The sequence below is a fragment of the Eutrigla gurnardus genome (assembly GCF_963514095.1).
Source record: "Eutrigla gurnardus genome assembly, chromosome: 5".
Lineage (NCBI taxonomy): Eukaryota > Metazoa > Chordata > Actinopteri > Perciformes > Triglidae > Eutrigla > Eutrigla gurnardus.
In genome coordinates this window covers 28,782,064-28,809,563 of record NC_139919.1, presented here as the reverse complement: position 1 = coordinate 28,809,563, position 27,500 = coordinate 28,782,064, and the positions used below count along the sequence as shown (strand labels likewise).

General features: G+C 43.6%; 1 protein-coding gene across 2 annotated transcripts in view; it reads right to left on the bottom strand.

Moving 5' to 3' along the window:
* The window catches only part of nrg2b (neuregulin 2b), a 42,166-nt gene that overhangs the window by 1,260 nt on the left and 13,406 nt on the right, over positions 1-27,500 (bottom strand). The window contains exons 2-12 of one of the 2 annotated variants that reach the window (XM_084010297.1): positions 19,522-19,684; positions 18,924-19,042; positions 18,335-18,458; positions 12,037-12,095; positions 9,449-9,472; positions 6,737-6,839; positions 5,835-5,964; positions 3,910-4,037; positions 2,283-2,498; positions 1,160-1,343; positions 1-33 (exon numbers count right to left, since the gene is read on the bottom strand). The exon at positions 1-33 is cut by the window's left edge and continues 1,260 nt beyond it. In XM_084010297.1, the coding sequence (XP_083866423.1) occupies positions 1-33; positions 1,160-1,343; positions 2,283-2,498; positions 3,910-4,037; positions 5,835-5,964; positions 6,737-6,839; positions 9,449-9,472; positions 12,037-12,095; positions 18,335-18,458; positions 18,924-19,042; positions 19,522-19,684 (1,283 nt within the window). The remainder of the gene's footprint in view (positions 34-1,159; positions 1,344-2,282; positions 2,499-3,909; positions 4,038-5,834; positions 5,965-6,736; positions 6,840-9,448; positions 9,473-12,036; positions 12,096-18,334; positions 18,459-18,923; positions 19,043-19,521; positions 19,685-27,500) is intronic. The other variant, XM_084010298.1, reaches the window with a different exon arrangement.

Sequence of the window (27,500 nt, the reverse complement as noted above, 5' to 3'; positions counted from 1 at the left end):
CGGACGACGGGGCTGCCGGTATAAACTTCCATCCTAAAGCGTAAAATAAAAAACAGAGCGGAGGATTGGATAGAAACAGCGTACGTTACGTTTGTTAGTGGTTTGCTCAAAGGAACTTCCAACACAGGATTTAAACCAGATTTAAACCACGTTGAAAATGTGTCAGAATCTCTACGAAGTTTGGCTCCACCTTAAAATTTTTGCGCCAAAACGCTGAGATTCTAAAAACTGTGATTCGCGGCTCCAGCGAGCTACGACATCGACACGAAGCGCTTCAGTGACGGAGACTAAATGTAACTTATAGGTGAGCACAAGAGAGCTAAACAAAATGTTGCTAATATTAGCTTTCTGCTAACAGTCACTGCAGCCGGTTAGCAGAAGCTAAACTATTAGCAACTCTTTGTCAATATTGATAGACTGTCTGAGGAGTCAGTCTCCCTTTTTTGGGGTTGCTTTTCCTTGCAGGCAGCCGATAACGGCAACTTTTTCTGCAGGATAGTTAACAGGCATCCACAGTTTAGCATGTAAGTTTCTCTATTAGAGGTCTGGCCACTGAGTCAGCGTGTGTTGATGCCACCTCTATCTATCCGTCTCCTCGGAGACTGAGTGACTCAGCTATTGTTGAAAAACAAGCTCACAAAACAGAAAAAGGGGTCTTTTCCTGTGTGCCACGGAGCTCCAAAAACCATTAAAAACACTTCACGGGGCCACACTGGGTGATACATCCCTTCATTACCACACACACACACACACACACACACACACACACACACACACACACACACACACACACACACACACACACACACACACACACAGGTTATTTTGGGTTGATCCCTCATACGCCGCCCTGCTGCTGAGAATACTCACAAGAGCACAAAATGCATTAATCCGGTGCTGAAAATAGTCCCCACTGAAGGCACTATTTACTCCTGTTTGACTAATATTTATATATATAAATATATATAGATGTCCAGCTCCTTTTTGGAAAGCATTCTAAGCAAACTAAGTGGAAACAAAAAAATATTTCTGTGTATTTTTAAGGATATAAATGGGCAGGTGAGATAGACTCCAGTGTTTCGTGGGATTTGTTGGCAACGAATAAAGATGTAGAATACAAGCCGCCGTGTTCGTGTGGTTTTGCATTTTGCCTACGCACATCGGGGCATCGTAGCAGCGGCTGGTCGTCCTCTCGGTGGTAGGCGGCGGCGGCGGGGGGCAGGGAGAGGGCGTGGCTTGTGTTGGGCGAGGTGATCTGGAAGGTGGGCACCTGGGGCGGCAGCGGCGGGTAGTGGAACTCCACCGGAGAGAGGCGGGCCGGCGTGGTCAGCGCCGACACGTACCTGGACAGGAGAGATCAGACATTCTGTCACAGACAACAACATTCACACCTGCAGGCCATTTACGGCTTCCTCTCCACCTGACCTGGAAGACTGTGGGAGGAAACACACAAACAGAAACACTGCAGCCAGCTGGCTCAGGCTCCACACCTTTCTCCTTTTTTTTTTACCACCAAACAACAAGTGGGAACTGCTGAGCCACCTCGCCACCCACTCAGTCCATCCCAGGAAACTGAAAAACAACTCCGAACATGCTGCCTCTCGTTGTTGTTTAGCATCGTGAATAACATATCTGTTCCATTAAAATCTATCGGAGCTCTGAATTAGTTTAACAGGAAGATGCAATGCAGATCACCACTGGTTTTATGTTAGACTAAATAACCTGGTAAGACTTTAGATTAGGGAACGCATATTAACCATAAACTAGTGTTATTAACATGCATATTAGTAGCATATTTAAGCCATTATAAATCACTTACTAATGCCTTATTCTGCATGATCATATTCTGCAACTACTAGGCCTTTAACTACTGTGAGTTCCCATCAATAATTTCCTAATCACTGCTTATTGATAGTGAGTTAGGGAGTTGTTGTAAACCAGTTAATAAGAATAAGAAACTAGTTCATGGTTAATATGTGTTCCCTAATCTAACTTAATTTTAAAAAATCACACTTCTTTAGAAGAATCTACAGAATATTCATCTTCAGGTAATATAAACAAAGGCATTCTGGGACATGTAGGAAATATGAAGTGGTTAAATATAGAGTCAGGCTGAGTCAAAGTGGTTGAATAATTTACTACTACTAATTAACTACCCTCACTACCAACACAGCACCGAGTATGTAGTAACCTACTACAGTATCTGGGTGATGACATAACAAATAACCGCCACTTGGTGTCACCAAAGAGGGACTGGTGTGATAACGATGAAGAAGGTAAACCTGTCACTGTGAGGCGAGTCTCTCAGAGAGTCGTAGGAGTCCCCGTACTGCATCCCCGGCCCGGACATGTCCGTGCAGCCCCAGTGGGCCGCCCTCCTCGCCATGCACGCCGGGCTGCTGCACTTGCTGGTTCCCACGGAGCTGGACAGGCCGCCTGATTGGCAGTCTGAGTTCATGCTCTCCGTCCGCTCCATGCTCCACGTCTGCTCCTCGTGTCTGCAGGGTGTGCAGGTGTTAGCGGCAACACGTTTAAAAAGGTTACGGACACAGAGGGAGGAGGAGGAGGGCATGCTGGGAAAAAAAGAGACTACAGAGCCAAAAGATTCCCATGCATCGTCTGTTCGAAGCAGCAGGAAGTGATCATTTTGATAGAAGAAACAACGTTAAAGGACTCTGAGTTTCCACACAAAACATAGACCCTTTATACGAAGCCGTTGCCAGCTTAGATTTTTTGCAACCAGTGAAGGAAGTGACCATATTTGGACTGTGGAGGAGCAACGGGTGGATCTGATCATCACAAGCGGCAGAGTAGCACCCTTACAGGATCTGGATCCATGTGGATTCTGGTGTCAAGCTGCTAACAAAGTTAGCTTCTATAATTCAAGGTCAACCTTACAGCCAAGAGTTAAAGTCAGCTTAGTAGCTAGCATTGGTAGCGTGGTAGCGACCTGTCAATCAGCAGGTAAGCCCCGCCCCCCCTAAAGCATCCCCTGCTTTCTGGTCTGGTGGACTCTAAATGGACCATAATGTACTAAATGAACATCATGCTGGATTGAAGAAGACTTGAAACTAGAGATTGAGACCATAAACTGTTTACAATGTTTACTGAGATAATACATCAAGAGAGAAGTAGGACCATTTTCTCATAGACTTCTATACAACCAGAGAGGAGTCGCCCCCTGGTGGCCAGCAGAGAGACGTAGGACCATTTTCTCATAGACTTCTATACAACCAGAGAGGAGTCGCCCCCTGGTGGCCAGCAGAGAGAAGTAGGACCATTTTCTCATAGACTTCTATACAACCAGAGAGGAGTCGCCCCCTGGTGGCCAGCAGAGAGAAGTAGGACCATTTTCTCATAGACTTCTATACAACCAGAGAGGAGTCGCCCCCTGGTGGCCAGCAGAGAGAAGTAGGACCATTTTCTCATAGACTTCTATACAACCAGAGAGGAGTTGCCCCCTGGTGGCCAGCAGAGAGAAGTAGGACCATTTTCTCATAGACTTCTATACAACCAGAGAGGAGTCGCCCCCTGGTGGCCAGCAGAGAGAAGTAGGACCATTTTCTCATAGACTTCTATACAACCAGAGAGGAGTTGCCCCCTGGTGGCCAGCAGAGAGAAGTAGGACCATTTTCTCATAGACTTCTATACAACCAGAGAGGAGTCGCCCCCTGGTGGCCAGCAGAGAGAATGCAAGTTTAAGGCACTTCAGCTTTGGCTTCACTTTTCAGAACTGGAGGTCGTCACCTTGATGCACTCCTCCAAACTCTCCTGTCACTGGTGAACATCATCAACACTGACTGGACGTCCATGTTAACTTTCCCCCTTTAATGACTGAAACTGTAAGTACTATAAGGCCGTCATAAGCTCTTTTACGTCCGCCTGTGTGCTCGTGTCCGTCCGGTCTACCTGGAGGCGTGCGAGGCGGTGGTGGAGTGATGGGAGCGCGTCGACATCCGGCTGCCTGCGTAGTTGCCGGCGCCCTCGGCTCCGTGGCTGATCACGCACTCCGTCGTTGGGACGCTCTTGGAGATGTACTGCAAAAAACACACATAATATGCTTGTTAGTTAAAGGAGTCATCACCTGGAAATCGCAATTTCTCTTGTTAAAACATGCATATCTGTGTTTGACCTCAGTTGAAACTTGCCTGAAAGGCTGGAGTTTGAAAGTGGCGCCGTTTTTTCGCTTCTGCTCTTTTTCCGAACAGGAATAGCACACAAGGGTGTGCATTCCTAAAGCACGAGATTTTGATTCTGCGCCTTCGGTGACGTCACCGTGGCGGCTACTTGCATAAGCCCACCCCTCTTTCACCACCCAACCCCGCCCCGTCCGCTACCTGAAATCGCCGAAGCGCCGCCATTATGTTTTGGAGTCTGCATGCAGGCAAGCCCCCCCGGCTCTGTCCTTCCTGCGGCGAATCAACGCGCGCCTCATTACATATTATACAATGCACATCCGGACCAGTCAAAACCTCGCGCGTAATCTCGCGTGATAAAATCGCGGTACGAAAAAGGGTCAGAACAAGCTCAATGTTTGATTAAATTTTTTTTTTTTTTTTCTAATAAGTTTTACGAATTGATCCAAAGCGATCCAAGGGGGGCTGGATACGTATAAAACCAGGTGATGACTCCTTTAAACACATCACACAGTGAATATAAATACATTATATATAAATATGTACACACATTATATATATATATATATATATGAAAATGTACAGCGAGAGGGTTCTCCTGCACATCTTTTGTAGCTCCTCGCTTCTCTTTCATTGTCTCCGTTATGCTGACTCATGCAAAGCGAGGTGTCCAGGAGAAAGGTTTCTCTGCCACATCTCCCCATGTAGTCGGTGGATCAGAGATTTACTTGGAGTCAAAACTGCGCTGGAGTTAAATCCAAGTGGCAAAAGCGACATAAAAGTCCCCCAGTGACGCCGTTTGAAGCGTCCTGTGCATATTGCTCAGGTGTCGCCTTCTTCCTCTGTGCCTCCTTTAGCATTAATGAAAATCTTGACACCAAGATCCTATTCATAGGACGGCTATATTTAATTAAAAAGCAGCGACATGTCTTTATTTTAGCAGCGAGGTCAGCCTGGAGAACGCCTCCTGATTGGTGGCTCGTACTGTATTATTGTTATTGTCGGCTTCCAAATGCTAAAACAAAATGTCACAGATGCCAAAAATGTCTCTGTGGTACAAACTTTATGCTTAACTAGCAGCTCTAATTTGGAAAAAAGCTATATCAGCATTTTTTTACTGTTATTATTTTTTATTATTATTATTATTATTTTTATTTTTTTAAATAAAAATAAAAATATGTATATATGTTGTGCTGTATAATGTACCGGTTCTTCAATTTCTATTTCAATAAAAAAAAAAAAACTATCTTTTTTTACTATTATAATTTTATTTTTTATCATTTATTTATTTTTATTTTATTTACAGAAAATTATGTATGTATATTGTGTTGTATACTGTACTCCAATTTTAATTTCAATAAAACTAATTTGAACAGATTTTTTTTACTATTAGAATTACATTTTTTTTTTTTTATTCTTATTTTTTTTTTTTTTAAAGAAAATGATGTATATATGTTGTGCTGTACAATGTACTCCAATTTCGATTTCAATACAAATTTTTTTGCTAAAACCCCATAAAAGTCAGACTGCCATAAAGTGAGTTAAAGTGAGTCATTTGCCTCGTTTTGACATTAATTCTAATATGTTTTTAAAAAGCAGTGGTTGCTTCTTCCTGCCCTGTGAGAAACCGGTGATGCTGCCTGGCAGGTTGACCCCTGACCTCGGGATCACCTGGATCCTGTCACAGTTGGAACTCACGTCCGCCATGGGGATCTCCTCGGGGCCGGCCCCGGGGGGGTTGGGCCCGTTGGCCACAATGCGGTTGGGTTGCTCCACACACTGGTTCTGGTTCTGGTGGAGGTGACTGTGCATCTTCTTCCTCTGCTTCCTGGAGGGGGAGGGGCCATGAAGGAACGGTGAGAGGTCGGCTGAAAACGTGCTCAACCAGAGACAGTGACTGATATCACTTTGCTACTCACTATAATTGCTTTGGCCACCTATGAATTAAAGCTTCTGTTGCATTCACTGTAAAAATGCTTAGAAAAATTCCATAATAAACAAATATATACCATAAATAGCCGTTTGGATTAATTAATAAGGAGGCTTTGATCGAGTATCAGGCAGTTTGTTTGCTTTATAACAAACAAGTTATTAACTTTTCAATCATAGGTTTAATGTCATGGTGGCAGAAAGTAACACTTTAAAGATGAATTTGACCAGAATATTTAAATTTAACGCTACTTGACCGCTGGAGTTACAAGTTAGAAAGAAAGACGACGGGAATCTATCATGTTCAATGTTTTATTAAATATTATAATCAGTGGTTCCCAACCTTTTTTGGCTTGTAAGTCTTTAAAAATAGCAGAGTCTTCAAAGAGTGATTTCCCCTCCAAACATCTCAGATGATGATTTCAATCACAATTTCCAAAAGAGGTCAAATTATTCAATATTTCACAAAAAGAGCAAAGACTGGAGTTAAAAAAAAAAAAAAGAAGTACAAATTTGTGCAGCAGGTCTTTCTTTGCCCCATGAATGACCTCTTGACCCCTCAGATTGGTCTTTGGGAACCACCTGACTTGACTAGCTACATGTAGTTAAGTTAAATATACTTGTATATGTTCTGGATACTAATATGAAGGTTGTATTTGAAGGACACCTACTTGGTTTTGCAGTAGACGACCACACACACGATGCCGACCACCAGCAGCGCCACGCAGATGCCCGTGATCGTCAGCACCCGCCGCTGATAGAGCTCCTCGGCCTCTGTTGGACGGAAACACACACACACATGCACACGCACACACGCACACACACATCCATCACATCCATGCATGGCAGACAGGGATACACACACACACACAGACACGCACACCGACAGCATGAGCGCTACTCCGTTGGCGGAAACGACACAAACATTCTTTTTCTTTCCTCACTGTTATCTGTCGCCGTCCCTCTGCTTTCTATCAAACAGCTGCTGCTCTATGACGTCACATGCCTTTCAGTTTTAACTAGTCAACACATTGCTATGACAACACAGGAGTAACTAGGAGCTCATTAATATCCCGCTGTCCCTACACAAGAGCATTTACGATGGGGATGTGATGCTGCGGATGACACTGAGGGTCTGATACGAGCATGAATGGATGAAATTATCGATGGATGAAACAAACAGAAAGAAAGCAGTTTTTTATCAAAGCGTTGACACCACAACGGCCTGAGAGGATAAAAGTTTAGTATTCACAGACTCACCGTGATTATCACAAGAATGCATGAACTTCACTGGATATGCTTTTGTATTTTATCGTGTTTATGCTTGTAAGAACAGGAACAGGAAGTCCGGGACCCTGTGGTGGACCTACACTAGGTCCTCTTGGTAACAAAGACTATAAATAGTTACATTTTTTTGGACAAATCATTATTTTTTTATATTATATATTTTTTGTCTTAATTAATCTCCCTGAAAGCATGTATTCATAAGACGTGTTAGTTAGTTTGCCCATTTAACTTATATGTTATTTAAAGCACAACACCAAGTATTTTTTTATTTTATTTACTCATAAAGACACTCATCTGTGTACTGAGTGGAAAGGTAACACGCAGTCCTTCTGACATCCAAAACCAGAGTATCTATATCGTCACCAAGCTGCAGCATCTGGCGAGCTGGGAGCCAGTGATGTCACTCAACAGTGATGTCACGAGGTCCTGAAGTACACTTCTACATCACTGCTACAAGGTGGGGAGTTTACCCATCGAAAATACGATTATCAGGGGGCGTTATAGAGTTTTATGGTATTTTTCTCTGATATTTGAGTGAAGTTGTCATAAAATGTATCACAATAACTTTGCAATCGTTAATATTGTTAAAAGTCTCCTTGAATATTTCATAAGAATTTGACTGTTTTGGCTTCTTCTCACCTCCTGTATCACATTAACGTACATTTGCAAACAAAGTGGAGCTTCGATAAAAGACACTTGACTTTTCCTCATGAGGCTTTTGGAATGACTGATCATTTTACCAAGAAATCATTTTCAAGGAGCCAAATTGTTTTTCATATTATTATTGTGCAACATTTCAAGGACGTGTGGAACGACATCCAGCCATTAAACTCGTTCTACGTACGTCTGAGGCGACGGCGTGTGAAGACGTCGTCATCTTGGCTTTCTATTGAGACGTTAAATCAGATTTGTGGGCGCGCTGTGGTGCAACGCTGTCACGACGTAAACCAGCGACGACACGATGACGGAGGGAGCGACAAGGAGAACAGAACATGAGGGGGAGAGGAGGAGGAAAAAACCCTCGGTGGCGAGGGAGGAGGAGGAAACATGTAGACGGAGGAGAAGGAGGAGGGGGAGGGGGAGGAGAGGCGTGTCCAGGAGAAAAGGCCCAGGGAGGATCCGCTCCCCAGAAACCAGACTGGCTCGACTTTGTCCCCTTATCAACTAAACACAGGATTATAGAAGCCCTTGGATTGTGAGTCACGGCCGAATTAGAGTCCCTGAAGATCAATCATTGTTTTTCAATGTCACAAACTTTTACTTTTCAATGTTTCTCCTCAGTTTTAAAACTGAAGCGCAGAGCAATCTGGTCTGGTAAATAAGCTGAATTAATTGATTAATTGCATTTGTGAGATTAGCTGGATTCCTCAAAAAGACACGCCGCTGAAGAGGAGGAGGGAGGGTGAGGAGGGGGTCTAAATAAAGGGCCTCTGTAGGGATTGACAAGCCTACGAGAGCGTTGGCCCCGGCTTTGTGTGTGTGTCACAGGGTGCTGATACAGAAAGGCAAAGGGAAATGGGAAGGCGATGGTCGCTGGCACAGCGGAGCCAACTGCAATCGTGATTTAGGACAGGCGAGCTCCCGACTCTGACACCGAGTCAATCAAGGGCAGAATAATAAGGACAGACTATGTGGTCAGGCCTTTTGGCTCGCTGTTGGCAACAAAAAAGTCCTCGCAGCCTGCATGCTTTTTATTCGACAGGCCGCTGAAGCCAATATGCACGAAGGCCGGAGGACGAGCCAGGTGCTTGTTATTTATCCAGATCGTGGGACATCCTCGGATTTTCTTTGGACAAAGAAAAGCTTTTGCTCGGTGCTCAGTTATTGTGTTTTTAGTGCACTTTCCGTTAATGTATCCGTCCCCAGTTCATTTCTCTGATGCCTAAATGTGTCGGAGTGAAAGGAGAGTGCATGCGGAGAAGGGAGGTTACGTGGTTTTGAAAGCAGGTTAGTGAGGGAAAAAAAGAGGGGACAGGTTGAGGGAGACCCAGCTGTTGGTTTCAGAGAGAAGATGGCACAATAATGTGTGAGAGGATCTTGGCAAAAAAATAAAAGCCCTTTTAAGCACAGCAAAAATGAATAATAATGTTCCATACCCATAAATTCAATTCTGAGAAGGTCTGCCAGCGCAGAAAGTTGTCGTGGTAAAAAAAAAAAGGAAAAAGAGACAGATAGGGTCAGGTGTAACGTCCACTTTGGAGCAGATTCTTTTTTTCACGTCCTGCCGAACCAGGAATACGTTAATTAGTGCAGCCAATCCCGGCCGGTAACAGACAGACAACTCAGGCAGCCTCAGCTCTGTGACCCCCAGAAATGACAAAGAAAAAAACGAAACAGGCGGGAGAAGGCATGCAGACAGACAAGATGACAGCAAGACAAGAAGCCACATCACTTACTGCTATATTTACTAGACCTCATTTCTGGAGTAAAAACAACCGACAGGAAATAAATGATAATACAACAAAAAACAAGACAGAAAGAAAAAAAAAAGAAGCAGCGAGTTACTCTCCAACATAAAAACACAGTACAGTCAATGAGGCTGGCACAGTGGATGGGGGTGGGGCTGTTGGACTAATAGCAACGCTGTGCCTCTGTATTGATCACAGCATTCCTCCTGGATAGCACTTCATCCCACTGCTGCTATTAGAACCTCTCGTATGAGAAACTCAACATTCCTGAATCTCCACGGCTCTGCATGCATTACCGGCCGTTCAACACGGTCCACGTCCTGTCCACCCTGACCTTAACATCTGGCTAAAAACAACAACAACAACAACAGAAAAGCAGGCGGTAAACATATCAACATGGAATCAAAAGGTTTCAGAGCGTGGACGAAGGATGGAGGGGTCAAAGTGAGCAGACGTTACACAAAAAAAACCTCCGTCTTGGTTTAAAGTTTGACATTATTCCGTGTGGAAACAGACAACACGGACCGCTGGACACAAGAAGATTGTTTTATCTCCCTGTGATTGGTCGGCCGGGAGCACATCTAGATTTTTTTATACATATTTATTTTGAATGCATCGTTGTTTCTGTTTCAGCGTCGCTGCCGATGCAATCACAGGAGAGGACGAAGCATGCCGAGGATTTAAAGGAACACACAAGACATTTCTGGGAAATTTGTGTATTCACTTCCTTGCTGAGAGTTAGTTAAGAAAATCAAGGGTCGACCAATTATGGGCGCCGATATTCAGCATTTCTGTGGTTGTCGTTATGGGTAATTTTTTCAAGCCGATTAGCCGAAACATTTAATTATTTTATTTAAAAATGTGCTTTTTATTTTAACTTTATAAAACTTCAGGGAACTATTTTTATTTATTTATTTTGTTCAACTTCATTCAATGCTGCTGATAGCTCGCTGCACTTTTTGTGTTCAGGTCATGTTAAACAGTTCTGTGAACAAAAGATACGCTTTAAGGAAGTTTTGTGTTATTCTAAATTTGGAAAGTTTTTCTTTTTTTTTAAACTGAAGACAAATATCGATTTCAAATATCCGTTATTGGTATCGGCCCTGAAATAACCATATCGGTCGACCCCGAGTGAATATGAAGCCTGAACCAGGATGCTGTTAGCTTAGCTTAGCTTTCTACACCTTGACATGATATAATGTGTAAATCAATGAGCTTTAGAGGACTGGCCTGACAGATGGACGGAGACAGGCTAGCTGTTTCCCAGTCTTTATGCTAAGCTAAGCTAATAGGCTAAGCCAAATCTTTCCAGACTGTTGTTTCATATTCAGCACACCGATGGAAGTGAAGACTCACATTTCCCTCCAAAAATGTCAAACTTCTCCTTTTTGTTCAAGAACAAGCAAAACACGAAACGGCATTTTTGAAGATATACTAGAAGCAGCAATGAAGCCACAATGACATTTAATCAGATGATCCATAGATGCTCAGGATTAATGACAACAAGCGGGATTCATCCTAATTTAATTCAGTTTATATGAAAGCCAATGGATTACTGAAGCTCCACTTAATAACTGGCAGCTGTTGAAAACATTGTTCTCCATCTAAAGCCTCCAAAAAAAATCAATGAAATATGTTTCTCTTTGATTAAAAGACAGGCAGAGACAGAAAGGACTGTCAGTGTTGTATTAATAGTTTATCTGCACATAGTTTAGCCTTGATCGCTTTCCTTTTTTCTTTTCACTGCTACAAACTCTAAAAAGCACCGATGGACCATCGACAAAGAAAAGTCACCAATAAAAGCGAATAACTCCCGACCTCCTGCTGTATTTGCTGTTGCGTTAATTGTCTGTCTCCTCTGTTTCTTTGTGCAGCTCTAGTGTTCTGTGTGCAATTTGCAGCTCGGGAATACAGAGGTTTAAAGACACAGTGTGAAAGGTGTGATGCTTGTTGTTGAGTCGTCAATTCTGGGGCTTTTTTTCCTCCTTCTTCTTCTATTCAGGATGTACGTTTTCTTATTAATGTGCTTGTGAAATCTCTGGATGTTTTTCTGTTGAGCACCGCGGAGGAACCAGGGGAGACAGGGGGGAGGAAGGGGTGGACATGCAAAACCTCACACACACACACACACACACACACACACACATTAACTACATGAAACACACACACACACACACACACACACACACACACACAGCGCTCCCTCCATCCAACCCGTCGGATGTAGCATGCAGCATCTCAGTGAGAAGGAGACAGACAAGAGCAAATGGACATACTGTAGAAAACGTCCATGACGGAGTTTTGACAGTGGTCCCCCGTATAGTCATTGGGACACCTGATGGAGGGAAAACGAGACACAGAGGGGGAGAAGGGAGGGGGGAGGGGTTAAAGATACAGGGGGAGGGAGAGGAGAGGGGGGGGGGGGTAAAACGGGAGGAAAGAGAGGAGCAGAAAGGAGCACAAAGACAGATAGGAAGGGTAAAAGAGAGAGGAAGGGGGAGGGAGGGGGGGAGACATAAGAGAAAGAGAGAGAGAGATGAGGGATTAGAAACAGAACAATCCACCAACTACAGAGAGAGATGACCTGCATACCATGACATCACCGCCATCAATATGACATCACCGCCATCAATATGACATCACCGCCATCAATATGACATCAGCGCTACGGGGCCACGAGGGGCCATGTGAACGTACGGTCGTTAACCTCCGAGCCCACACACACACACACTCACACACACGCACACACACACACACACACACACACACACACACACACACACACACACACACACACACACACACACACACACACACACACGCTGTAAAAACTGTAGACAAGTTCAGTTTATACAGAATTTTCCCGCCATTTAATATTTGTCAAAAAAAGACCCAGGAGTGTTTTTTTGTGCATGATGTCATCCGGATGTAAAGTCTATATGTGAGTCACAAGGGACAGGAAGACGCTCCCCCGGGGCGAGTAAACCATGTCGTTTTTTATAGCAATGTCAAATAGATATAATAGAGAGAATCATGCTGATCATTAAACCTGATTGGTTTGTCTGTCAGGTGAGTAAAACAGTTTTATATAAATTAAGTCAAATTAACGTCAAACAAGTTTGTTCCTGTGAAGACAGAAGTTTATTTTGAAACGACACATTGAATGTAAAAAGAAATATATCTCCTTGCTTGCAGCACCGTATGTGTCATAATATCATATCCTCAAATTCTATTCAACACTCAGCCCTCCTTTCCTCTTCGTTAACGTTTGTCTGCTGATTGGTGCAGGTTTATATCCAAACAAGGGAAACGTGGGAACAAAACATAATGTCACAAACACATTGATCACTCAGGTGATCTCATCTCATTCTGGACCAATCAGAGCAGAGCTGGATAACACGTCTGATACTCCCACATAGGAGCATCACTACAAATCCACACTTTCACATTACACATTTGATCCAAATACGTGAATAATGTGACGGGATAAGGAATAGCTGTGTTTGGATCTCCGACCGATATCGGGGCACAGCAGCAGGAAGTCAAAGCGGCGTGTTTTATCACGCACATGGCGGTTTAAGAGAGTGCTATCCCAGGTAGCATCGCAACCTCAGAGCGGCCGGAGATCCGGAAACCAACCTGCAGACGGAGACGTGACCTTCCGACGAACGCAAGAGATGGGGAACAGGACAGTCACACACACACACACACAGACACACACACACACACACACACACACACACACACACACACACACACACACACACACACACACACACAGACAGACAGACAGACACACAGTGCAAGCATGAAAATGGTTGGAATGGGTATTTTTTCTCGGGGAGCACAAATAACAGTTAGCATGCAGCTGCAGAAAGTGGTGTTTTGTTTCTGGATGGGTGGCGAGCTGTCAGCGATACAGCAATGATTCATATTCAGGCATCAAGCTCACAACACTGAAACTAACACTCCTCACACACACACACACACACACACACAGTCACACACACAGTCCAACATATGATTTTTCCCGGTACTTTCGATGCTCAGTATTGATACTGCCGCCCTTTTTCTATTAATTCTTATCAGCTCTTTTAAAAACGAATCTCAACAGGAGCTCATTTCCATTGATGCCCTTGAGAAGATCTTTTTTTTTTTTCTTTTTTTGAGAAGAGTGCTTCAGAAATCCTGGATTGTCTTGAATTATGTGTTGTAATGAGTATCGTGGCTTTTACCCAGCCCGGGCATAATTGATTTAATCCCTTTATTGCCATAAGTGATAGTAGATCAGCTTTTACTGCAGTTGAATAGGCATGTTATAGAAAAAGTGATCCGACTGCAGAGCACATTAGGTCGCAGATGAATCACAGCGGTTGACGTTATGATATGATGGGTGTGGCCCCGTTACAGTCGTCACAGGATAACAGAAGCTCGCCGCCGGCTCCGACGGCCAGATTGGTGTTTATTGCAGCGATTTAAGATCAGGTCAACAAATGCATCCGGTTTAAAAATAGGCGAGGACCCCCGAGCATAACACCGCCCATATAACGGACCGGGGATCCTTTTCTCCTCTTTCTCACCACTAAAGAGACAACTTGCATTTTGAATCAATTACAGCAAAAAAAAAACCTCGGAAGAGCCCACTCAGCAATTTCCCATAGAGTTATAAATAGAGCAGAGAGAGAGGGAGGCAGCACTGTGCCGGCAGAGCTCTTACTGTATATCATTTCTTCTCTCCTTCGCCTCTCTTCCTTCTCTCTTTGCCTCTCATTTACCCACAATATCTTTATCTGCCCTCGTCTCCCCCCGACTGGACTGTTCTCTCAGCCGAGCACAAAACAACAGCACTCATTTTGTTCCAACCATCCCCAATGAAAGCAGTTCATTTATGTTATATCCAACATGCAAAGGCTCATCACACAGAGCGAGAGGACGGCCGTGAACATGATGTCCCGGGCGTCGATACGAGCCTGAACTCGTGGCATTTTGTAGATTAGATTACATCAAATTAACTTTATTGATTCAAGTGGAGAATTTGGCGTTTTTCAACCTATAGCCGGAGCGACACGGGGGCGAATGTTCACGGCTCGCCGCTGGCCGACTGAATCTGAGCTGTCTGCAACCCTTCCACAGGAAAGCTGTGACTGTGGGTCGAGTAGAGACACAGAGAGCCTTCGCTGCCAACGCTGGGATGCACTGATCTCCACTTTCACCTCCACTCTCTTTTAGCCAGGGTGCCTTTCTGCATATGTGCCGTCCTCCACTTTAACCTACAGACTCCATTTTGCAGTACAGCATTACTTTCCCCTCCGGGGGGGATTATTCGTCTCTGTGGTCGGCACAAAAGAGCTCGCAAATACCACCTCAAATTTCAGGGATATTAACAATATTTTGCTGCCAGGGAACTACTGATTTACAGCTGTTGTGCAGAGTCGTGAGTGGCTTCGAGTGTGTGTGTGTGTGTGTGTGTGTGTGTGGGGGGGGGGTCTACGTATCTCTGAAGGGAACAAGCTGAGCAGACGGTCTACAGACAGTCGTCTTCTTTACATCCTGTTATCCAGCGGCCCAAACAGACAGGCCGACAAAGAGGATGACAGAGCTGCACAAGCAACAGTAACCGCCCGGCTACTCGGCTGCTATCTCGCTAGCCTGCCGCGGCTTATTTTAAAAATGCAGCATGAGCGGTATGTATGCACAATCACCACACGGGAGGTTGGACAATCCTGTACTCTTAAATACGCAGCTCGTGACGTGTGTGTGTGTGCAGCCGCTCGAACAAAGTTTTCTGCTCGTCAGCACCATGAAAAAAAAGAAAAGAAAATCCTGATTTATCCTTCAGCAATGACAGGAAGGTATATCAGCTGAGAGAAAGGCAGTGTGTGTGTGTATATATATATATATATATATATATATATATATATATATATATATATATATATATATATATATACACAGCACGGGATAGAGAAGGAAATTAAGAAACAAAGCGTGTAGATCCGGAACAAGCACCAAAGGATCTGAGGATGGATTTCCAGCAGATACATCCGAATGGTAGGGAAGCATCAAAAACACAAAGCTCTTGATCATTCACGACGATGCACGGCATCTGTTATCCACGCTGTCGGGGGAACGTGTTTGCTGCACGTCGACAAAATGATCCCATGTACCAAAGATTACAACCTGCAGTTTTAGAAACATATGCGCGTGACAAAAGAGGAAAACGTTTCATAGCCGAGGTTAATGTCATCAAATCCGGTTTGCAACATGAATCCAAGACGGTCAATGTGACCCGATAGCTGCTAATTTGATGTTTAACTTGTGACGCGTTCATGTCAGTAAATGTCTGTTTTTCTCAGTAAGTAAGTTGATAGAACACAGTCGTGACTCATCTGGTATCCAGTTCATGGAAATGTTTTTTTTCTGTTTTTCAAACACCTACCAGCCTGTTAGCTCTTTCCTGGGAAAGATGCTCCCACTCACAGGAAGTGATGCGTTTTATGATGACAGTTAATTCAAAATGAGGGAAAAGGAGGAGGACTCGATACTTAACATCCAGTGAACCGTGTTACTGGAAGCTTAGGGATATTAGGGATATTACTCTCATTATCCCTCCGCAGAAGCACCTGGTGAACACGTTCAGGTGAGTTTTAAAAGAAATATTCATGTGTGTGTGTGTGTGAGTGTGTGTGTGTGTGTGTGTGTGTGTGTGTGTGTGTGTGTGTGTGTGTGTGAGCTCCTGACAATCCAAAACTTGACTTTTCACGATCAAACAATAAAGCAATAACAAAGGAGTCAAAAGACTTCCTGTACTCAAATAGAAGTACAGATACTTATTAAAAAAAATAAAAGTACTGATTCTACTTCTCTACCTGAGTACAAGTACAATATACTGTTCAAAAAGACTCTGGTAAAAGTATCCCTGAACAACCTTTCTACTGGCTGTTTTTTATGCAAGTCTAGCTGAATCTCTCGTCATAATAATAATAATAATAATAAAAATAATACTTGATTCCTCTCACATGTAAATAATGCAGTAGAAAGAAAGTAACTGAAAACGGACTGGACGACACGCAGCAGATCTCATTACAACCATAACAGACTTGAGACTCAGATTGTTGAGGATTCAGCTTTACGCCATCTCCACCTCGACAAGCACCTTTCTATTCGGCTGGCTTTACCCACAATTCCCTGCTCGCTGTCACTGTCAGCGTACGGTAGCTAACGTAGCCGCTAACGGTGGCTAACGACAGATGGTGGCGAGTGTCAACGACTAAGTTCATCCAAAAAACAGACTTGAATGTGGAGCCTCACTGAATACAAGACAAGGAATCCCTGTCTGTCTGTCTGTCTGTCTGTCTGTCTGTCTGTGTGTGTGTCTGTCTGTGTGTGTGTCTGTCTGTCTGTTTGTCTGTCTGTTTGTGTGTCCTTCTGTCTGTGTGTCTGTCTCCGTCCGTCTGTCTGTCTCTCCGTCCTTCCATCCCTGTCTGTCTATCTGTCCGTCTGTCTGTCTGTCTGTCTGTCTGTCTGTCCGTCTGTGTGTCTATGTGTCTGTCTGTCCATCTGTCTGTCTGCTCTACATTAGGTGGATGTATCATCGGGGATACGAGGGAGTGAAACAGCAGATTTGATGCAATTTGGACACGCAAGACATAGAATATTAATACACTTTGTATAAAGAGTGCTCTTTGTAGCAGCGGGGGGGGGGGGGGGGGGGCTTCAGGGCTCTGCACAGTCTATTATGTCGTCTGCAGCACTGCGGTTCACTTTAGCTGCTGGATGCTAACGCTACGTGAATGCTGGATCTACAGCATTTAGAAGTGCAGCACGTCCGATATGAATAAATGGGACTCTGAAGGGAAGCGCTAAACGGCCGCTGCACTCAGGAAAGTCCAGATCCGTCTCTGCTCCCCGTCCTCTGTACTTTACTGGCTGTCCTCGGCATGCAGAACGCGTTCCGTGGTCACATGCCAACAGATTGACCGACAACAGAGGCAGGAGCTAATACGCTACGTCAGCAGGACGTCCTGTTGAACTTTAGTGAAATTCACCCTGAGCATCTCCATGATACATAAGTTACCTGGAGACAAAGGTGGCAAATAAAAATAAGATAAATATAAACATTACTAGCCATCGATACATTTGCCCCACGTACACACTCGATGCTAACCATTTCCATTGGGTTCTACTAGCATGTTGCTAACAGGTGGAATTCACAGGTGTTTATTGTAAACGTTATAACAAAACCTGATTTTAAACAACTGCTCTTTCTTTTCTCATACCTGTGTGAGGACAGAATGCCCAAGTTAACATCTGTTTTAGCCACCTGGCTTATACAGAAACCCTTCTTCTTCTGTGGTAAGTGTTAAATAAAAACCCGGTAGGGGCTGCAGGTGCATGTGTGTGGAGGGGGGGGGACAGAAGACAAGGTAGCACAGCGACACAGTGTCTGAGACCAGAGAGACACAGAGAGAGGGAGGGAGGAGAGACGAGGGAGCGACTACACAGTGATGACTGAGGGGAGGAGGAGGAGGAGGAGGAGGAGGAGGGGGGGGGGGGACTGAGCAACCAACTTACTTGCAGGACAGCTGGTTTATACCATGTATGAAGTAACAGTCTCCTCCGTTGACGCAGTAGGCCTTCTCCGAGTCGTTGCAGCGCCGTGCGTGACTCCCGGCGGGAGACGGCGTGGTGGTCGTCACTACGAGGAGGCAAAACATGATGTCATCTATTTGTTCAAATCAGCAGCAGCACCGCCACACATTTCAGACCTCTTAGAGCTTTTTTTGGGGGGGGAGGCGTCACTTTCCTGCAGCTCGAGCCAGGTTTAAACTGTATATTCTGTCATCCTGTTGGCCTCTTACTATATCTATAAAGTTATCTGATACAAGATTCAAGAGCTGACTGACCTTGACGGCTACGATAACGTTCATCACACAACAAGGTTTGAATCAGTCGATGAATTCCTTTGATATTAAATGGATTTTATAATAAAAAAGTAATTTGATTGTTCGGGAAGAAAATCTTTGTGAAAAGGTAAAAGAATAGTTCTCATATTCTTTGTTTAAATACACAGTGGTGTGTGTGTACAGACAGACAGACAGGCAGGCAGACAGACAGGCAGACAGACAGACAGACAGGCAGACAGGCATGGTTCATAGCTCACATATCTGCACGCTGATGATACTCGTGACGTTTTCTTGTCCGAGGGAGTTTTCGGCCACACAGGTGTAGTTGCCGGAGTCTTCCACACGGACGCGACTGATCTGCACCTTTGAGTTTTTTCTTCATCGAAGGGGAACGAGAGGAAGAGGAGGGAACGACAGAGTGATACAGGGCAGATAAATTAAAATAAAAAAGACAGCGTCAGACAGAGAAAGCAGACTCATCATCTCTGACTGAATGAGAAATTAAATCGTACACATAGAAAGGCTCAACTCTGACCCAACTTCAGATTGGATTTGGTGCCTGTTTTGTGTGTATTTTGGTGTGTTTCAGGTGGACGGTATCAGGAATGATGGTGGCATATGTGGTGTACGGAAGCTTTATGTAAACGATCAGGCTCTTCCACTGTGTTGACCAATGAAACCAAACAACAGTTATGGTGAAGCAGCAGCGTGAAGTTGCCCAGGATCACCACAAACAGGGCTGCACGCCACGGAGCTGTGGTAGTCATCCAGCTGGATTTTGGGCATTTAAAAAACAACAAACGTCTTACATCGTGTGTGTGGAGTGGTGATTAACATCCAGTCTGACGGACTCACTTGTTGGTCTTTATTTTGAGGTCTCTGCCTTTCTGCAGCTCGTGTCCGTCTTTGTACCAGCGGAAGGACGGGCTGGGATTCCCCGACGCCTCGCACTTCAAGTACAGCTTGTCCCCTTCCAGCAGAGACTGGCCTCGCATCAGCCGGGGCTTGGGAGCCGAGGCTGGACGGAGACAGAGGGAGGGAGGGAGGGAGGGAGGGAAGGGGGGAGGAAGAAAATCAAAGCTTGCATTATTGGAATTAACTACAGGCATTCAATCAATCTATCCATTTAATTGTGTTAAGTGCGCGTGTGTTTTGTGTGTCTGAGACTTTGTGTGTGTGTGTGTGTGTGTGTGTGTGTGTTCAGATGTCGAGGGGTCAAAATGTGAGGCAAAAGGTCAGAGTTCACACGTAGGAGAGCAGAGGGAAATCGATGCGAGGACACACATGCGCATTCTGTGACGGTCTGGAGCAAAGACAAGGTGACACTTTATAGAGAGAAAACCCCTCAGAAACTCTCTGCAGTGGATTTTCACTATTGAGCAGTGTGTGTGTGTGTGTGTGTGTGTGTGTGTGTGTGTGTGTGTGTGTGTGTGTGCCTCACCAGTCTCCAGAGAGTTTCGCCCTCTCTTTCCTTTAAAACTACAACAGACTGCATCACTGACATCAGCACAGAGAGCGCAGAGAAGCTAAAGCAAAAGAGACAAGTCGGCACCATCTAGTACCACACACACACACACACACACACACGCATGCACACACACACACACACACACAAACACACACACACACGCACACACACACACACACGCACACACACACGCACACGCACACACACACACACACACTAACGAGCTAAATTCACCCCCGGTTGTTGATTGTTGGAGTGTGAGGGTTTTTTTAATGCTGTCTGTGTCAAACAGTCCAGACGGTCTGTACTCCAGTAGAAGTACAGATGCTTGTGTTAAAAAAAGTACTGATTCAACTTCAAAGTATAACGTAAAAAGTAGAAAGACATTTTTGCTACTTTTGCAATCTTACGCCATATTAATAAAAAAAAATGTAATGCATTAAAACTAAAGTAACGAGCCTGTTTTACTTAAAAGTACAGATATTTGTTTTAAGATGTAGGGAGTACTAGTAAAATTATGTCAGGAATATACTATACTATATACTAAAGTACAGATAACTACTTAGACATCTGTATGACGGCGTGTTGCTTTAATTGGAGAGTTTTGACAGCAGACAGTGATAGGAAACATCTGGTTGAGAGACGTGGGGATGACATGACACTTCTTAACGACTTGACTCGCTGGGAAATGTGAAATACTAGACTACGGAAACAATTCAGCGATGCAAATTAGTGAAAAACACTTTTTTCCGCAGACACTGGACCAACTACCAGGATCCTACTGACCCGGAGCGTCTGGAGGTCCAGGTCAATCGTTGGGTAAACGTTTATGCAGCGTACTGTATGTGTCGAGGGCTTTTATTTTGAAAGGTATGGTGGCGTCTATATGTCAAGGTTGGAAGTAAGCTCCTTACTCAGAAGAAAGACTGAATCTTGAAAAGGGGCTTCAGACATTCTTTGTTTCTCAACAAATTCTATAAAAACACCCAAAAAAGTTCCCATAGCCTGATATTAATGCGCCGCTAAAAATAGTCCCGCTTGATGTGCTTTTACACACTGACTCGGTGTCTCGGGGGGAACACATTCAACATGTATGTAGGTAAAAAAAAAAAAGCCAACCTCTATTAAGTATCATCCAAACAGCTCACGGTTATGTAAATAGGATTCCAGTCGGATTTAGAGATTCACAACAGAACAGGCGGCACATCTTCAAATCCAGTCCTCACATTTCCTTTTGGGGAGATTAAGTCTCGTCACCGACTCGACGCTCACACTCTTGATGTATAATTCCACGTCACACCAAAGTAAATCATCTCGACGTGACCACATGTGCTCCCTCCCTCTTTATGGCTCCTGGCTGGTAATGAGTTATCCTGAAGAATAGCACTGTCGTCATATATTTCAGAATGCTATTTTTGGTATTTTCAAGCAGCCCGTCGTTCTCTGCTCGGGACTAGATCCACCGGTGATGAAAGCTCCCATAATCCCCAAACGTCAGCCGAAGTCGAGGGTGGATGTGTTGATGTTAAGAGGCAAATGTTTGCTAACATCGCCATAGCAACTCAACTTGACTGAATTTTCACGTAAACAACCAAATCCAACACCGTGAAGGTCATCTATGAATCCCACATATACAGGATATATTTAAAGGATATATATCAAACACGTCTGCAGTCCGAACTGCTTATTTTTGAGTATAACCTTTGACCTGTCATCTGCCCTCACAAGGTAGAGGAATGCATCTAACCAATGCTGTGTGTCCCTTCAGCTGAACTCTAGCAGGGTACGAGCACCTTTGAACGTTGGGATATTTTTGCACCTCCTTGTCTGAACCTCTAAAAGAACATGTCTGCGACCCCTAGCGACAAAAATGTACGTTTATTTCCCGGTCAGTGATGCACGAGTGACCCTAACTCAACCCAAAAATTCATAAAAGACAAAATTATACCAGACCTGCTTTCCCACAACAACTACATGTCTTTAGAAAATAATCACAACATAAATATTTATATGAATCTTGAGGTAATATTTGACTAATATGCGTACATTTTATTTGAAATGACCCGGGCCGTCCCTGGTAATATGCCTTTATGAGGCAAAAAGATGCCCTTAAATTCAGAGACAAAAAAAGGTAAATTTACTCGACAGAATCTATTAAAAGAAGGTCGAGCTTTTCTCCTTCCTACTTCCCCAAGACAGTGCTGGAAGTCTTTACAACATTATGTGTGAAAACAAGGAGTTACCAGAAGCCTTTATCATTTCTTTTGCAAAAAAAACCTCAAAATAATTGTTAACTCTCTTTACTCCCGTCATGATAAATGGATTTTCATAAGACAACAAGCAGCATCTTGCTGGTTTCATGCAGCATGCTGCTGTGGATATTTTACAGGAAACAACTGTAATCTAATAATGATGTACCATATGTGGAAAAGAAATGAGATTTCATTGTGGGAAGGGCGACTTTAGGCCAATTCCAGCAGTGCGGATTTGACATTTTTCCGACTCGCAATGAAAAAATACCTCTGAGAGTAATAATCTCGGTTTGTATTGCACTTTTCAAAAGCAAGTTACAAAGTACTTCACAGTCTGTAAATACATTAGAAACAATCAACAGTAAATTAACTGGAAATGCCACCAAACAAAAGAAAGAAGGAAAAAAAAGGGACAAAACACATGCATGAAATGTCTTGCAAAGATACGGATATAGCTTTCCTTTTCAAAAGAAAAAGAAACTTCAACACGCAAACCAAGAAACACGAAGCATCAGACAGAAATGATAGTTTGGACTTTTCCAAAAGCAGCGAGTTCATCTAAAATATCTATGTGTGGGAGATGGGAGGTGTGAGAATGAAAGTCTCCACAGATTGGAATATCTTTAAAGCTTGGCAAAACGTGCACACGAGTAGGAGGTTAAGGCACACGAGAAGGAAAAAGGACAGCCAGTTTGTCCATACATCAAGTGTTAAATAACAGCCGATCTTTCCGTCAATCAATTGATCAATCCCTCCGAACTAACTCAAGTGGTTCAATTCAATCACATTTGCTGGAGCAGCTTCTCTTTTTCCCAGCGTGAGCTCGGAGCCCCCCGCTAGATGCCAACTTTGAAAGAAATAACAGCCATCGGATTCTCTGTGAGTGTATTTAACGTCAGCACATTCTGCCATGAAGCAGCCGCCTACAAATCCCAGCATTCCTTTGGATAATTCCCAAAGAAATGCAGTTTTTCTTTTACACGGAAACAATCAGAGTGATGAGCAGGACAGCCACATATTTTCCTCTTAAGAGAATTTTGGTTTCCAATAATTATAAAATGATAATTGTGTGCATTTCATTTCACATGGCTCTTTGGTTTTGTGTTATGATCTCGTTCACGTGTCATCTCCAGTCACATCCATACACCCGACGTGTTAGGGATTGTTAAATCCAGCCTCTGAATTTAACTTTTAAAAGGTATATAGGCTATAAAATCTCCTCTCTAAATTCACAATGTTTCCAAAGTCGATGAGTAATCGTGTTAAATAGTCACAATACAAACAATCATGATAATCATTTCTGGTTTTACATAATCCAGCAGTGCTAGAACGCGTTTTCTATACCTTTTCTGTATTTCACCAAAACCACAATCTTTCCGTCGCCTCAACGAACGTTTCTTTTGGAAGCCTGAACCGATGACCGATGACCTGAATACCTTCCAAATATCATGATAAGGTTTCCTGCTCAATGAGTTCAAACATGGTTTTGAGGAGAAAGATTCAGTCACAGATTTTACAAGAGATTTTACAAGAGAAAGCGAGAGAAAGTTTGTTCTTTTCGCGATTTATTTCATCCTGTTTGATTGTTGGTGTGCAGGTCCAACAAGCTCGAGTCTCGGGAAGAAACCTCGACATTTACTGTTTGTGTTTTAGGCGGCTTAAATATTTCTGTGTACGGTATTAAACCAGGAGGACCTGCACACCGGTCTCTTTGATTTCATTAGTGACACTATAGGCCAAGAGGTCTTCCTCTGGCAAATACCAACAGGAAGGAAACGAGAGATTCAGCAAAAATGACCAGCGACGTCATTATCTAATCAGATTAAACTCCATTTCCCTGACATGTTGCATGTACCCTGCATTTCACCATGAAGCTGATGACATCAACCGAGATGGGTTTCCAAGGGGATTCGTCCTTTAAACGAATTCATTACATACTTTCTTAAATCAAATTGGGGCTGCTAGAGATTATTTTCATCGTTGATTAATCCGTCCATTGTTTTCTTCTGTAATCGTTACAAAATGTCAGTGTTTCCCTAAGAGGATGTCCTTTAAAAAGGTCATTATTTGGTGCTCTACTTAAATATATTCAGTTGACTGTCATAGAGTGGGTATAAAACCAGAAAATGTATTTACAGTTAAGAATCAGAAATGTATTGATTATCAAAATAGTTAACTTAATAGTTAAGTTTTAAACGTTGCTGCTGTAAAACAAATAAAAACAATTTGCCAGAAGGATGTGACAAAGGTTACGATGCACTTTCCTTAAAAAGAAAAAAATGTAGAATAAGGCAAATAATTATATTATTCAAAGAAATTTACATTTACATCTGCTAAGTGAACTTATTTGACCCTACTTGGATAGTTTTCAGACAATTCATACTTCCAGACTGTATTTGCACGATGGATCCGACCACTTAACAACCATCAGGATGAGACTCATCGCCCGGTGAGTCGGCCCGAGGGTGACCGTCAGGATTTCATGCAGGTAAGTGAAGTGTGTGGAGGCGGCAGCTGTGAGCCGTGAGCCTGGTTGCCAACGAGGGCATCCCTCCCCGGGACGCCTCTCCTCGGGCAACGCCGAGGCTCTCGTCAGCCTGGGAACGTCAGCTGAAAACCCAGAAGGGAAATTACCCTTCATGGATGTGACGTCGCCCACATTTCACGGGCGTGACGGTGTCGGATTGATTGCATCGCTCACAAATTCCCAGTGAACTCATCCTCAACATCTAACATATTACTTCCAAGTCCCTTTAGGTATTTAAACGTCCTCACGAGTTCGTCCTTTCAAAATTAAATGATCGATTGAAATTGATCCTGGTGAAGATGAGCAATAATTCTTGTTCCTGCATGTGTGTCTATTGTATAGTTATTTTTAAAGGAGCTGTATTTCATTTTGAGAGTTTAAAAAGAAATAATTGCAATATGAAAACATAGAGGAGTAAAGGTACGTTCAAAGCAAATTTTTAGCCTCCTGTTTCTCGCACAGGTTTGACCAGCTGCATCAATTGAGTTTATTAGCGTCATCCAGAGCAGACGTGCAGGAGGCGGGGCTTAGCTCCATGCAGACACCGTTTTAATGTAATGATTTATTAATCATGGCTGAAATAACCACTATTACGGCTTTGTACCGGGTAAACGGCGTCCTGTCTGAGTTCGTAACATCACCCAGAGGTGCTCGGTGGATTTCACCGAGCTGTATTCACTGTGAATAGCAAGCCACACATCGGCTGGTTTACTACAGCAGTACGAACCCAACACAAACAGTTTTGCTGTGATTTAATCGCAATAAACAGATAAAAAGGATGCAGAAATAACTTCGTAATGAAGACGATTTGTAAAAAGTCTGAAGTTGGGGTTCGTTAGGTCTGTCTGCAAGATGATAACGACTTTTAAAATGGTTGTTTTGAGTTTGGTTCGATCGAAGGTGGCTATTCTAACATTGTAGCTGCTCCATATCAAAATAACATAATTTAGACATAAATATGACAGCGACCTTGTTGTTTGTACCATAGACAGTCTCTGGTTTCTACATAGGCTGGTTCGTGTGATGTATTCAATGAGCGTCGGAAATCTGACTTTTGCTCGTCTCGCATATTTACACGACTCTTCAACAAGTGAAGTCGCTGCATCAAAAACATGTCGATGCTTATAACGGCGGCCTCGTACGAGCAATTACCCGCATTTTATCTTTTACGGATCTACGCTTTGAGCTTGTTAAATCCACCGGCGGCGCATCGCCATGGTAACGCGTCTTCACCACGTCACGTCTTTTCCGTCTCGTGCTCAAAGCGTTTAGACAGAACTCCGTATCGACCTCTGATGCGACTCTGTGACGACCTCCAGAGGCGTAATATTCGGTTACGTATCGTATAAACAGCCTTGTGCTTCTGTTGCTGCTTGATGTTCCAAAACCAAATCCCAACTGCTGAGGAGGAGGAATTTACTGTGAAGGGTTCTCCATTAAGTCTTAACCCCCCCTTCTCTCTGCCAGAAACACATTAACACCTATAGGGTACATTAGGATGTCGGACAGATGATGTTTTAAATAAGTAATTCAATTGATATTTCCATCTTGCCTCATCGCAGAGACCTTCATTTTCTCTGCATTAATTACCAGAAACACATGTAATGCGGTTCAGGGATCCCGCCACGGGGCAAAAAGGTGACTCGGAGTCCCTTATTAAAAGATATCATTCTTTAAAAACAGACCGGCGCAGAAAAGAAAGCACTGACGGATGAACCCGGCGATAGGGATTGACTTGACTGATGTATTTTAAATTTGTCAGTGAGGGATTTATAGGGTAAAACATCTAATACTGAGTATTAGAATCCTTCAGTAGGCATCGTATATATTGAGACAATAATGACGCTTTACGTTACGGTCTGATGTCGACCTTTGAATCGTTTTTAAAAATCCATCTTCTTACCTGTAAAATTATTAGCAAAGAGACTGAATTACCAGCTAATAAATCCCCCCCATGAAAACCTCGCCAACAAAAAAGAAGAGTCTATTTTTGGCAAGCACATTAAAGTATTGTGGCTGAAACAGAAATTAAATTGACTTGGTTTGAAAATGCTGTTGAGGTTTAGTTTGATAAGGAAGTATTCATACTACTGCAGACAAAAAAACCCAATACAAAACAAAGCCTGCACGACAATTTATGTCATGCATAAAAAGAGAGAGCGAGAGCGAAAGAGAGACTGTGAAATACATGTGCACCAACACAATTAGAGCAGATTCACACATCCCACACACCACAGGCAGCGAGCGAGCCACAGCAAGTCTCATTCTGCAGCTGCAACTTACACACAGAGATGTGTGTGTGTGTGTGTGTGTGTGTGTGTGAGAACATGTGTGATGCACAGATGTGCACATGAGTGTTATATTGTCTGCACGGATGGATACGTGTGATTGTCCCTGTGTGTAAATGTGTGTTGAATGTGTGTGTGCTGTAAGTTGCTGATCCAAGCCTTCTGTATCACTGAGTGATGGGGGGGGGGGGCTCTGTCTGGCCAATAGCCTGTGACCGGTCTGCTCCCCTAGCCAATCACACGTGACCAGCGCTCCCATCAGCCGTCCATCAAGAGGTCCTTCTTTCAAGGTCAGCTGA